This window comes from Colletotrichum higginsianum, chromosome 1, assembly GCF_001672515.1.
Source record: "Colletotrichum higginsianum IMI 349063 chromosome 1, whole genome shotgun sequence".
NCBI lineage: Eukaryota > Fungi > Ascomycota > Sordariomycetes > Glomerellales > Glomerellaceae > Colletotrichum > Colletotrichum higginsianum.
The window spans coordinates 2,731,011-2,743,459 of record NC_030954.1 but is presented as its reverse complement, the minus strand read 5'-3'; the positions used below and the strand labels follow the sequence as shown (position 1 = coordinate 2,743,459).

At 57.1% G+C, this 12,449-nt stretch overlaps 5 protein-coding genes across 5 annotated transcripts; 4 read left to right on the top strand and 1 right to left on the bottom strand.

Moving 5' to 3' along the window:
• Positions 1-92: 92 nt before the first annotated feature.
• On the top strand, positions 93-779 carry CH63R_00842 (uncharacterized protein; the record flags this gene model as incomplete). Its single annotated transcript, XM_018295817.1, has 1 exon — positions 93-779. The coding sequence occupies one exon, from the start codon at positions 93-95 to the stop codon at positions 777-779; it is 687 nt and encodes a 228-aa protein (XP_018164179.1).
• A 200-nt stretch (positions 780-979) lies between these two features.
• Positions 980-2,084, top strand: CH63R_00841 (Histone-like transcription factor and archaeal histone; the record flags this gene model as incomplete). Its single annotated transcript, XM_018295816.1, has 4 exons — positions 980-1,136; positions 1,464-1,574; positions 1,650-1,777; positions 1,869-2,084. 4 exons carry the CDS (start codon positions 980-982, stop codon positions 2,082-2,084), a joined length of 612 nt encoding a protein of 203 aa, XP_018164178.1.
• A 1,241-nt stretch (positions 2,085-3,325) lies between these two features.
• Positions 3,326-5,395, top strand: CH63R_00840 (RNA polymerase I specific transcription initiation factor RRN3; the record flags this gene model as incomplete). Its single annotated transcript, XM_018295815.1, has 1 exon — positions 3,326-5,395. One exon carries the CDS (start codon positions 3,326-3,328, stop codon positions 5,393-5,395), a length of 2,070 nt encoding a protein of 689 aa, XP_018164177.1.
• Positions 5,396-6,315: 920 nt separating this feature from the next.
• On the top strand, positions 6,316-8,954 carry CH63R_00839 (Alanine racemase; the record flags this gene model as incomplete). Its single annotated transcript, XM_018295814.1, has 3 exons — positions 6,316-6,682; positions 7,616-8,360; positions 8,417-8,954. The coding sequence occupies 3 exons, from the start codon at positions 6,316-6,318 to the stop codon at positions 8,952-8,954; spliced, it is 1,650 nt and encodes a 549-aa protein (XP_018164176.1).
• Positions 8,955-10,403: 1,449 nt separating this feature from the next.
• CH63R_00838 (Sphingoid long-chain base transporter RSB1) lies at positions 10,404-11,513 on the bottom strand (the record flags this gene model as incomplete). Its single annotated transcript, XM_018295813.1, has 2 exons — positions 10,404-10,685; positions 11,211-11,513. The coding sequence occupies 2 exons, from the start codon at positions 11,511-11,513 to the stop codon at positions 10,404-10,406; spliced, it is 585 nt and encodes a 194-aa protein (XP_018164175.1).
• Between the last annotated feature and the right edge of the window lie 936 nt (positions 11,514-12,449).

Genomic DNA, 12,449 nt, shown 5'->3' with positions numbered 1-12,449 from the left:
CTTGGTATGGCCCGCGCCCCTCTTCGTGTTCCCCCCCCCTCCCGTCCATACACGTTCGCGCGCACGCGCGTTGAGTGTGTCTACACTGCTCTATGGTCCTCTCCCAAGCCCCAGTACCGCTTCCTGTCTCTCTCCCTCGCTCGCCCTCTCTCCCTGTCCCGTTAGGGCCAAGCGAAGCTTTCTCTGACGCGCCTCTGCAGCTGTTACCTCTCGATTCCCCTATCACGGCTTTCCCGTCCAACCGACCGGTGTGTAACCACGGGTTGACTATTTGCTCTCCCAGAGCTCGCCCGAAGTCTCCAGACTTGCTCGTCCGTACTGTGCCAGAACCGGCTGCCCACGCCTCCTTGACGCAGCACTCCGCAGCTCCGCCGAGAAGCACGCAACAAGTACATCCATCGTACATCCATCCGCCTCGGGGCTACCTGATTCGACCTGAACTGCCCTCATCCACCCCCATCGCGACTCGCAAACTTCCGTCTGCCTTCTATCCTGAACAGGTCAAACCGCGCCGAGCATCAAGCACCAACCCGAAGGAGCGCGCATACCCACAGCTGCAACAGGGCGATCAAGAAGCACCTTGCGCAGGTCGACGCTACCCTCTCCTTGGACTAGAGGTTGGCCATTCCTGTGGGACCCGCAAACGCAGCCACCCTCTTCCCGCTTTTTTCCCAGTCTCGGTCCCAACTCTACTCGGGCAAGGGCATCATACAGGCCACCCCAGGAAGATCCGTCATAGCCTGAAGTCAAGACAGGGCCTACCAGGGGATCGCGAGTAAAAAACAATCCATCACAGGACAAGCCGAGTAGCCCAGGGCAGGATTGACGCACACTCCTGCAGCTAAGCCGCGAGACTTGCAAGCCCTACGGACCTGCAACGTGTCAGGGACACATCATCCTAAGTCCGTCGCCGTGTGTGCGAGCTGCAAGAGCCCAAGCAAGATACAAGAACGCCAGCAGCCGCTGCAGGTAGCCAAATATGTCGGACTCCCCCCAATCTCCTCCCAAGGATGTCGACCAAGGTGTACAATCACCGGAAGAGGAACAAATGAACGAGCCTCAAGACCCACAGTCCGGTGGACTCACCTATGAGTTTGAGGTCAAGGAGCAGGACCGCTGGTTGCCCATAGCCAATGGTAAGCCGGACCTCCTTTCCTTCGCGACGACGAGACGGCGACGATGATGATTTGGACCGGTGCTCTGTGCGCTTTGGCCATTCTTATGACGGCAACGTTTGGGGTCTGGGAGTGGCTTGCTTGCTTGCTCGCCATTCGCTTTTCCTGCCGCTCACTGCTGTCGTCCCTGACCAGTTGGATCTGTTTACAGAAGAAACTGGCGGTTACAGCGTCTCTTCTTGTTGTCAATGTCTCACGATTCGTCACCTCAGTCGCCAGAAGCAGTCGGTGCTTCCGGCGGAGAGAAATATGATGAACTCGACGCTAATATACGTAACTTTGCTCCAGTGGCCCGCATCATGAAGAACGCTCTCCCGGAGAACGCCAAAATCGCCAAGGAGGCCAAGGAGTGCATGCAAGAGTGTGTGAGCGAGTTCATCTCGTTCATCACGAGTGAAGGTACGCCCTTTCTATCGCAGCCGATCCCATAGATCAAGGGGCAACTTTGCAGCTCAGAGACCTAACCTATCATAGCCTCGGAGAAGTGCCACCAGGAGAAGCGAAAGACGGTGAACGGAGAAGACATTCTATTCGCCATGACGTCTCTGGGATTCGAGAACTATGCAGAGGCCCTCAAGATCTACCTCTCTAAGTACCGGGAAGTACGTACAATCCAATGCCGTCCGTTCACGGCGATGAACTCGTTGCATTACCGTTGTTGATATTGCGAATGGTCCTAACTGACGAGCGTAGCAGCAATCCCAATCGAACAGAGGAGAGGGAGCGCACCGCCCGGGCAGCAGCGGCTACGGCGCCAACCCCCCAACCGGAGCCGGAAGTTTCCAAGCCGAGCCTCAGAACAACGTCCTCGGAGCTCAGCAGGGAGACGGAAGTGCCGACGCCCAGGGTTACATGTACGGCGCGCAAACCGGCCACAACGGCACTGGCGGCGCCGACGGCTACCAGTAATCTGCCCAGCCACTCAGTTGCTGGTGTGGGTATGCGTGGACGAAAACCTTTCTTGGCATATACCTACGTACTGGTTGCGGCTTCACGAAGCCGACGCCCGAGTAAAGTGGGTGTCTGTCACAGGCTGACGTTTGTATAAGTACGAGGATTAATACCTCTTGAAGAATTTGGTAGGGCAGGACATATACGGTTGTACATGAAGGTCCCAGGAATCTCAGGTTTGGTGGAAAGGGGAGCAGATATGGTTACCCAAAAGTGTAGGCTGGAAGGGTTGTTGTATTTCCTTCTCTTTGACTCGCTGTCTATTCGATAGATTCCCTTCTATTATGGCGTTGCGATTCAATCAAGCCATGCCGGGCCCAGAAGCGGTCGCCAGGCATTGGCAAAGAGCAGATAGCAAAGCATCGAAGCTTTGTGGAGCGGGCCCGGGCCGTATATCCATAGCACAGGTAGCTACAGCACTTTAGATGGCTTCTAATTCCAGTTTTGTCGCGCAAACTTTCGACATTTCAGTGCACATGATGAAGTCGGCGGCGTGGCTGGTGAACGGTAATTCGTTGATACTCATGGCCTTCAATAAACAGCATGAGTACGCTGAACGACTTTCACTGAGAAGAGGACATTGGCCTAACCGCCATACTCTCACTTCCTTACCTTGGTAGTTAGTTAGGTACCCTAGCATCTTGGCCGCCACTTGGACAGGTTGGATTTCGTTCTGACCAATTGGTGCACGGTCCAGGACCACTTCAGGGGTTTTGAGTGCGAGATGTTAGAAGTTAGAACCACCCAAGTACTGAGTATAGAGGAAGGAGCCCCGTGCCCCCTCCCCCCCTCAGGCTGAAGTGGGCCATCCTCTCTCAAGGCACGTGCGCAACCCCTCCAGTCTCAAAATTTTCCCCGGCAGCAGCCAGGCCACCACTGCAAAGATGCCCACTCGCCTTAGAAAAAAGTATCGGCAAGGCATCACCGCCCAAACTCGAAACTTTCCCAGGCAACTGCAACCAACCGCTACCCGCCCTACGAAATAATCCGGCCAGCCACATAACGACATCTCCAACGCAATTAATCTCTCGAGGACAAGGGCAGAGAAAGAGACATGCATGGTATCTTTTTCTGCAGACCCTTGCGCAACACACAATAGCCAGACGTCCAGTCTCGATCTGAAATCCAACTCCTAAGCGCCGACACAGTAGAGATCAGAGACTGTTGGCCACCACACGCGACCATCCATCTCTATCCCCATGCGACCCTTTACCCCCATTTCCAGACACCGGTCTGGTCCGCCACCGAGAACGGCGACGCCCATCAAAAGCATTCTGCGGCAAACGTCTACAGTCCTTGGCCGAAGGAAAGCCGACGAAATCGACTTTGATGCAGCCGACCCGCCTTCCAGCCCGACCAAGAGGCGGAAGGTCCTCATTAACGAAATGAACAACCGCGTCTTCGAATTCGGCAACCGGTCGATGGACGAGGTGAACTCGGAAGTCCGGAAAGCGCTAGAGGAGCATCTGATGGGGGAGGACGAGGATTACGACATGCTCAAGGAGATCTTCGCTAATGACAAGCAGCGGTACCTGCCGCCCGTCGCCGGGGAGGATGAAGACACCCTCAAACCCCAGGAGCTTAAGGGCTACGTGCTGGCGCTGACCAGCTGCGTCCCGCTGCTGAAGAACAAGGCCTGCAATGGTCTTGTGAGGACGGTGCTACAGGTCTCATGGCTGGGTCGAGACGAGGATTTCTTCAAAGTGTACATCCAGTTCCTGGCCGCCCTGGTCAGCGCCCAGGGCTCCTACCTGACGCACGTGCTGTCCATGATTGTCGAGAAGTTCTCCCAGTCCAGACTTTCGGAATGGACCGTTGCCGACTTTCCTCCCGTCAGTCGTGCGACGATGCGTGAGCGGCTACACACCGGCCTGCAGTACATCCTTCAAATGTTCCCCGCCGCGACGCCCGTTCTCCGCAACCTGATCGACACCAAGTTCCCGTTCGACGACGACCCTAAGAGGATGTTTGTCGCTTACGTTAACAACCTCCTGAGGCTGAAGGAATACGCCGGGGAGTTGGATCTCGAGATCGTGGACGTGCTGCTGTCGCGGCTGGTCAAGATCGACGTGCAGATGCAGACGGACCTCGACGACCTCGACGATGACCTCACGGCGTCAGTTGCGTACGCGCTTGGACAGTCGCTAGGCAACGACTCTTGGGAAGGCGACGAAGACGCTTCGGACGAGGACAGCGATGACGAGTCGGTCGACAGCGACGATTCGGATTTCGACGACAAGGAGGAGAAGATTCGGGTTGTCAAGGGCAACGTTGAAAAGCTGGACGCCATCCTCGACACCCTGTTCGAACACTATACTCCTCTATTCGAGAACCCCGACTCGGACCAGGCGTGGGAACGGTACGCGTTGCTCGTGCAGTCTTTTGGAAAGATTGTGCTGCCGACATACAAGTCCCGTCATACCCAATTCCTACTCTTCCACTTTGGCCAGATGTCGGCGCGGCTGCGAGACACCTTTGTCGGCAGTCTGATGCACATATTCGGCTCGCAAAACCGACCAAGCTTTGTCCGGCAGGCGGCGGCGACGTACCTGGCCGGGTTCATGGCGAGAGGCGCCCACGTGCCGTCCGATCTGGTGCGCACAGTTTTCGCCCTTTTGCTCAAGCAGATGCAGATCTACCGCCTCAAGCACGACCCCGACGCCCGTGGACCGGATCTGAGACGGCACCAGATTTACTACGCGCAAGTGCAGGCTGCCCTTTACATGTTTTGCTTCCGGTGGCGCGACCTGATTGTATCCACGCCCGAGTTTGTCGACCGAGACGACCCCGCGTCCTACCTGGGCCACGAGCTGGAGTGGATGCAAGGGATGAGGGAAGAGCTCTCGGCGAGCGTCTACTGCAAGATGAACCCTCTCAAGATCTGCGCACCGGCAATTGTCGAAGAGTTTGCGACACTGGCGCACAAGCTCGGACTCATGTATATCTTCCCCCGCGTGGAGGAGAACAAGCGGATCAGACTGTCACAGTTCGTGTCGGACACATACGGCATGGGCGGCGCGCTCAGAGATACGGGCTCCGGAGCACAGGACGAGGAGGCGTACCAGCTCGACCCCTACTTCCCCTTTGACCCCTATCAGCTGCCCGTCAGCAAGCGGTGGGTGCAAGACGACTACGTGCACTACCAGGCTGTTCCGGGTCTCAACATGACGGCCGACGACGACAGCGACGAGGACGAGGAGGAACACATACCGGAGACGGATGTCGAGGAAGATACGGCCACCGCCAGCGAAGACGAGGACGACGACTGAAGGGTGGACAAAAAGTAAAGGGCAAAATGCATTAACACGGCGTTGGGCGGACACCAAAAATCAACAGCGAAATCTGGGCCAATTTGGCATTGAGGATATGATTCCCGCAAGGCGTTGGGCGTGACGAAGGAAAAAATGATTCTGAATTATGCTGTAGGGACAAAACATGATGGAGGAGGATGATGTCGAAAAAGCAGTTTTTCCAGTTGAAGCCCCTTCATTCTAGGCTGCGAGGAAAGTTCACAGTGCAGCTGTCGTCGCAGCCATATCTCCTCTTATATTGCACAATGGAGGAAGAAATAAAGAACATTCCAACAGAGACTCTGGCACGTGTCAACCGCCCTTATGTCAACTTCGCGTCGTCGAGTCTTAATGCGGAATGGAAACAAGCTTTCCAGTTGTCTTGCGGCAAATTTGAGAGGAATCAATTGTGAAATCTCGAGTGGCATCTCAATTATTGCGGTTGCAATTGCACTGAGTATGTGGTATTTTACGGGTAAGTCCAAGTCAACCGTCGGAATATGGTTTGTCCAGTGAGCCCTGGGTCCCCCATCAAAGGACACTGAGGGCCAACCGGCATTCCCTGAACTGCCTAGCCGCCCGTGAGGAGCGTGAGGGGGGTGGTCCTACCTATGTAGGCAGAAAAGAAAGAGAGGGGAAACCGGATGGGAATTTGGAATTCGCCCATCTCTATTTTTTTCTCAAGGCCAGCACAACCGGGGGAAACCCCTCATTCGACTCTTCCCCGCCCATTCTTTTTCCACAACAACGGTGACATTGCAATTCCAAGGTGGCGCGAGTGGGCACGCGACCTCTCATCCGCACCTCACCTTCATTGCCTCTACATCGGTCAATCGACGGCCACCATCGTGAATCCAATCCACCCATCACGGGCGGACTTTGGTTGAGGTGAAGCGGGTATGGCAGACCACCGTGCGGCTTCGGCGTTGGCGGGGGAGGGGGTTGGGCAGCAACAGCAGCAGCAACAGCAGCAGCAATATCATGAGCATCAACATCAGCATCAGCATCAGCATCAGCATCAGCGACCGCAACAACCGGGCAAGGAAAGTGGCGGCGGCGACAGCCGGCCATCCTTCACGGGGTACTGGAGAGAGGAGCAGGTGAGCGAGAGGGCGGGGAGGGTGCAGTTCGTGAACGAGGGGCCGCCGCCACCGCCTCGCCAGCTACAACATCAACTATCTGTCTCGTCGTCGTCGTTATCGCCGTCATCGGCCATGGAACCTGGGGATGCGGCGACCGTGAGCGATCAAGAGCGGCAGGGTTCGTGTGAGTCTTCGCTGACTTCCTATTTAACCTATTTCTTTTTTCCATCTCACTTTATTATCATCGATGCCACGTGGTCGCATTCGTCCCGTCATCGGATCATCCCGTCCATCCCCCTCTTGAACGTTCTACCGTTGCCCACCCACCTTCTGGGCGCATATGCACTACTTACCCATCTCGGCTGTTATGATTCCATACATCTTCACATTGCTTGCCTTTCTTCTCCCCCCCCTGCAATCGTGTGGGTGGTTCCCCCGATCGACAAGTGTCCCCTGTGTGCCTGTGTCCTTGCCCCCCCCCCCGCCAGGGTCCTCTTGATTCCAAAGTGGGAAATTCCTTCGAACCAGCGATGATGTTCTCGTAGCGTGTGGCCCACCGAGCCTATCCACATGTCTCTCAATTTAAGGCAAACCAAACCTTGGGGGGGGAGGAGGTAGGAGACATGCCCAATTTGGCGGTGGGGTGTGGCGCGAATGATTCCTCATCACCGCACGATGCCTTACCCGCGCCGCTAGGTCCGAGTTGGTGTGGTGCCGATTAGGTGTCATGGGCTGAGTCTGGTTTCGTTTGTGGGCGCCTGGGCGATGGGACGAACAGGATGGCGGCGGTCCCTCCGTCCCTGCGTTCCCCCCCGGTCGTGATTGCAACGTCTTTTCCCCGGTTATTTGGTGTTCATTTCGATGCGGCACACACACCGCTGGTCGTGGACTTCCATGGCTGATGAAGCTAGACGTGGCTTGGCTTATGGAATCAGTCTACCTCTGTCCGGCTCCCCACAGACTTTGATTCCACGTCAACAGTGTGTCAACAGATTTGCACACCATACTGTCCATGGCAGCTATAATACACATCTCCCTTTGTCTGCTCTCAAACTCCTGCCTGATCTCTTCATTACATATCACTTCTTCTCGAGCAATTTTTTTTATTAAAGGCCAGCATCTCAGCTGACACGAAACCGCGCGCGACTAACACCATTCCCAGCTGAGTCCGCCGCACCTAATCTCACAGCCGCGGAAAAGGCCAAGCTCCGGCGCCAGCAAGTCCGTAGGGCGCAGATCCAGCACCGCACGCGCAAGGCGAACTACATCAAGCAGCTCGAGCTTGACGTTTGCCGCTTCAGAGACATGATCGCCGTCGCCGAAAAGGAGGTCTTCGCCTTCCGTGCCGAGAACAAAGGCATGCGCGACGCACTGTCGGCCAGGGGTCTCAGAGTTCCTGGGGAGTTGAAGGGCAAGGAGGTCGTGGTCCGCGAAGCCCTAATTCCGGAGCCTGTAGTTGAGCAGAGAGTGGACACGATGCAGCCGAGAGTGCTGCAGCTGCAGCTGCAGCAACAGCAGCAAGACCGTTATCAGGCTCCGGAACAGAATCAAGCTTCGCGGCACGTGGTCGCACAGCCCGTTCTACAGCAACAGCTCCCGATCGCACACCCAGAACCGCAAGTAACCCCTCAACCTCAGCCCACCGACGACTACGACTATGACTACGACTACGACCCCTACCCGCCGGTCGACCTCTTCGCAGACATCGACATGGGAGAGGTTACCGTCACCATGCGCAAGGACGACGCCCTCGGCACCCCGTGCTTCCAGATCGCCTCGTCGTCGCCGGCCGTTGTACATTCGTTGACACCGGACCATCTCACTCCGGAACAGGAGATAACCGCCATAAATCTTATTCTCGCGTGAGTACCCATTCCTATCCCCCCCCCTCGAACATCATTTCTGACTAGCGACACAGAATGGAACACATTTGCTGGAACCACTTCCACCCCCGCCAGTTCCCCGCCCATGCCGACCCTTGCAGCGCCGGCTCGGGCCACACCATGATGGCCTCGACCATGTGCATGTCGAGCGCGCCCGCTCGCGTCTACCGCACCATCCGCCGGCGCGAGGCCGAGACGACGGCGCACACATGGCGCGCCGACACGGGCGCCGGCTCGGCGCTGTCGCTCAAGTCGCTGCTGGCGCTCGCCAAGACGCTGAACCCTGGCGACATCGAGCTGACGCCCGTGCAGGCGTGGTTCGAGCTCGCGGCGCGGTACGGGGCGGCGGCGCTGATGCGCGGGGACGTCATCGACACGCTCAAGCGCGAGTTCTGCGGCGTCGTCGACTGCATTCACTTTGGTGCCATCATCGAGCGCGATGCGTTCGAGAGCGTCGTGGCGAGGGTCATGGAGCAGGTTGGCGTGCAGGAGCTTGAGTGGGCGATGAATGTTGACAATGACGGGGAGGTCTGTGGCGGGATAGTTTCTGGCGCGCAGGGGATCACCGCTTGAGTTTTGTCTGGCTGGGAATGGCGATGACCTGGAAATTGGAGGGGGAGGGGCAGAAGAGTCTATATGGACGCACGGTAGGGATGCCTTTCAAGGAAGCTGATTGGTGTGGTTTCCGACGAAGCCGAGGACACAGCATGAATCATGATGACACGATTGACGCGGAACGGAGGACCATGAACATAGCGAGGCGGAGGATATAGGTCGGATCGTGTCGTATCATATCAGATCAATATATGCATACAAGAGGGCATCACGTAGAGAACATTTACGCTTGCGTCAAAGAAGCATTTGATCAAGGTCGGTCAGTCCACTCCAGAACATATTTTCAGGGCCGTCTAGGCACAGAATCAGACCCGGTGAAGCCTGACAACCATATCAACGCAGAGAAACCGCCCCCCTTCCTTCGCCTGTTAGCTACAAATGCAAAGCACCTATTCTCTGTAAAACCCGGGAGGGAGGTGACGTTGAAAGCGAGGCGTAAGCGTAAGCCGCATCCTCCGTGATTGGCCGCGCGCTCCACGCTAGTCAGGGGGGGTTGATATGTCCGGGTGTGGAGACGCATGTGGAATCGGTATGTGGAATCAATCGTTTTGACTCCGCCAACATGCATGCATGCATATGTGCATCTGCAATTACCCCACAATTTTGTTTCTTACACGTCGATCTTTTCCTGGAATCCTTGCTTCTTCTTCGTTCCTTCTCACCGTACCTGCCTGTGGGTTATACTATGCCGGGGGACCGATATAGAAGAAGAAGTAGTGGCAGTCGCCGTCTGAGCAAGCTCCTGGCTCGAGGGGGACGGGGGTGATCATGCCGGCTGAATTGTCGCATGCTTCCTTCTTTTCTTTTCTTTTTTTGTTTTGTTGTGATCCTCAACTAATTACTTTTTTGATTATTTTACTTCCCCTAACCATTTCTGCTCCAGATTCCTTGGTGGAGGATATGCTCCGTGAAGGAAACCCTGTCTGTGTTTGAGGGGTGGCTTCATAATACCAGTTGCAGCAGCCTGGGTTTTACTGTTGGCTTGACTAACACGCCCGCCCCACCCTATGAGGTTGAACAGTAGTGCTTGTAGAGACGCCTGACAGACCACACATAAGAAAAGCATCTAGTCAAGCAGCCCTATGTCGCTGTGACTGGCACTCTTCAAGGTCAAATAGATGGTGATGGTATTTTACAATACGTAAACGAAGAGCCAGCCTCCCATCCAAAAAGGGCTGTTTTGACAGTCAGAATCACCAGATAGCATAGGTAGGCTCATGATTCTATCACATTTAACGACACTGTTTGAGACAGACCAGTCCGCAGAGTGCTGAGGTAGGGGCAGTGCCCTCCAAGCGAAGCCCGGAAAGGGCTACACTCAAACACGCCCATCGCGGGCAAGCCATGATATGGGAGACCGATCAGAAACAATGATATTACGCACGCAGATCTAGTGGGTATCGTCTTTCAAACACGCTCAAATCTCGACAGCCGCTCCTCCTCCTCGTGGTGCCTCTGGTACACCTTGCTCAGCTCCTCCAGGTCCCGCTCGTGCTCCGCGCCCCGCACGGCGCCGCCGACGCCGTCGATGCCGACGAACGGCTCCGCCTCGATCCGCGAGACCATCTTCCCGTCCCGCAGGAACAGCGCCGGGTGGCACCCGACGACCACCGCTAGCGCGTAGGCCACGAGGAACCCTTCCAGCCCGACGAAGAGGCCCTCGCCGCCGCCGCCCGTCGCGAGCGGGCCCTGGAACCCCTCGGCGTGCTCGGCGACGCGGAAGCACATGCGCCCGAAGAGGACGACCATGGCGGAGGGGACGGCGGCGGCGAAGATGCGGAAGCGGCGCATCAAGGGCACGTAGCCGACGTCGCGGTGGAACGTCGTGTAGCCGTACCGGCGGTGAGAGCGGGCGGCGCGGAGGAGTACGGAGGCGAGGAGGAGGCCCGCCGCGACCAGGGTCGCGAGCTGGACGGCCAGGCCGGCGAGGACGATCTTGGCGCCTGCGTCGTCGGGGGCGTAGGCGTCGCCCGGGCCGAGGGTGTAAGGTACGTTCCGGAACCCGACGGCGAGACCGGCGACCTGGAGGAAGAGGGCGAGGGCGTCCAGCGGGAGCAGGATAGCGGTGTAGAGCTCGGGCCTGACGAGGGAGTGCTCCGTCCCGAGAATGCGGACCATCGGGGCGAGGCAGACGTAGATGCTGCGAAGCGGGTTTAGTTTTTCGCAGAGATGGCCAGTCTGGGCATTGGGAACGCACCTCGAAGTGATGAAGACCGGGGCGATGGTCAGGAGTGCCCGGCTCTGCATGAGAGGGTAGACGGCCCAGGGGTCGCTCCAGCCAGCCATGCGGCCGACCCAGCCGAGCAGCTCGAGCACGCAGGCGAGGGTGGCGACGACGCAGAAAAGCGCCGTGGCGGTGTGCCGGTGCGCCGACCGGGCGGCGACGGCGCCGTTGACGACGAGGCAGGCCGCCGAGACGGTCGCGAAGACGGCGCTGGCGACTAGCGTGGGGCGGAAGCCGTACGGGCTCTCGGAGACGTCGCACGCCTCCGGTGTGCAGGGTGATGATGGGTCCATGTCGACGATGATTCTGCTTCAGACTGAGGAGTGTGGTTATAGGGGAGGGAGGGAGAGAGAGGGGGGGGGGGGGGATGGGTCAAGGTGCGATGCGGACAGGTTCGGACATCAGGATGGGCAACAGAGTAGGGCGATGCTCAACAAATAGATCCCATAAGTCAAGAGGCAAGCTTGGTGATGTGACACAGCAGAGTCCTCGTTCGCCGTCTTTTCGAAAGAGAGCGGTGGCCCCCCATGGTTATATGTTTTACAACAAACAACGCCTTGTTACGTCTCTCGGTTGTTAACTCTGCCTGCCTTGCAAAAGGTATCCAATCCGTGGCTCCTCTCCCACGGCAAGAGTGCGGATGGGGAGTCGGGGCTGATGTTGTGGCCGTGTCTTGATCCTGGGCCCTGGGCCCCCGGCCGGGCTCCCGCTGTCTATGTTTAGAAACGGCGGTCGGTGATGGTGAGGTTGTTGGGTGGGGAGGGCAGGAGGAAGTGGCAGTGCTCTTCGCCGGCACCGCGCGGAAAAGCGGGGTCATGGTCGGGGAGAAAGGTTAGTGCTGTTCAACACTGTAGCACTGTAATGTTTAGGCACCCGTAACTAGGTTATAGAGGGGGTCCGGAGCGGGGCTGTTTTGGTGAGCATTTCATCTCCCAAATCCAATCTTTTGTTTTAGGCTTCTTCTTTTCCAAATGCTTGAAGTGACATCCCCCCCCTCCCCAGTTTTAAGCTTACTGGACCACGTTGTTGCTAGGGCTCTTCTTTGTTTCTCTGTCTTTCCAATCCTTGCGAGCATGTCGACGGCTGCCTGCCGCGGCGTCGTGACGCTTTGCCGCGCTTCTCATCCAACAATAGGCCGACATAGCCCCCTTCTGAACGTTTGTGTCTTTGCACTGCATTTCCAACCCACTTGAAAGGCGGTGGGAAGGTTCGTTCTTGATGTTCACTGC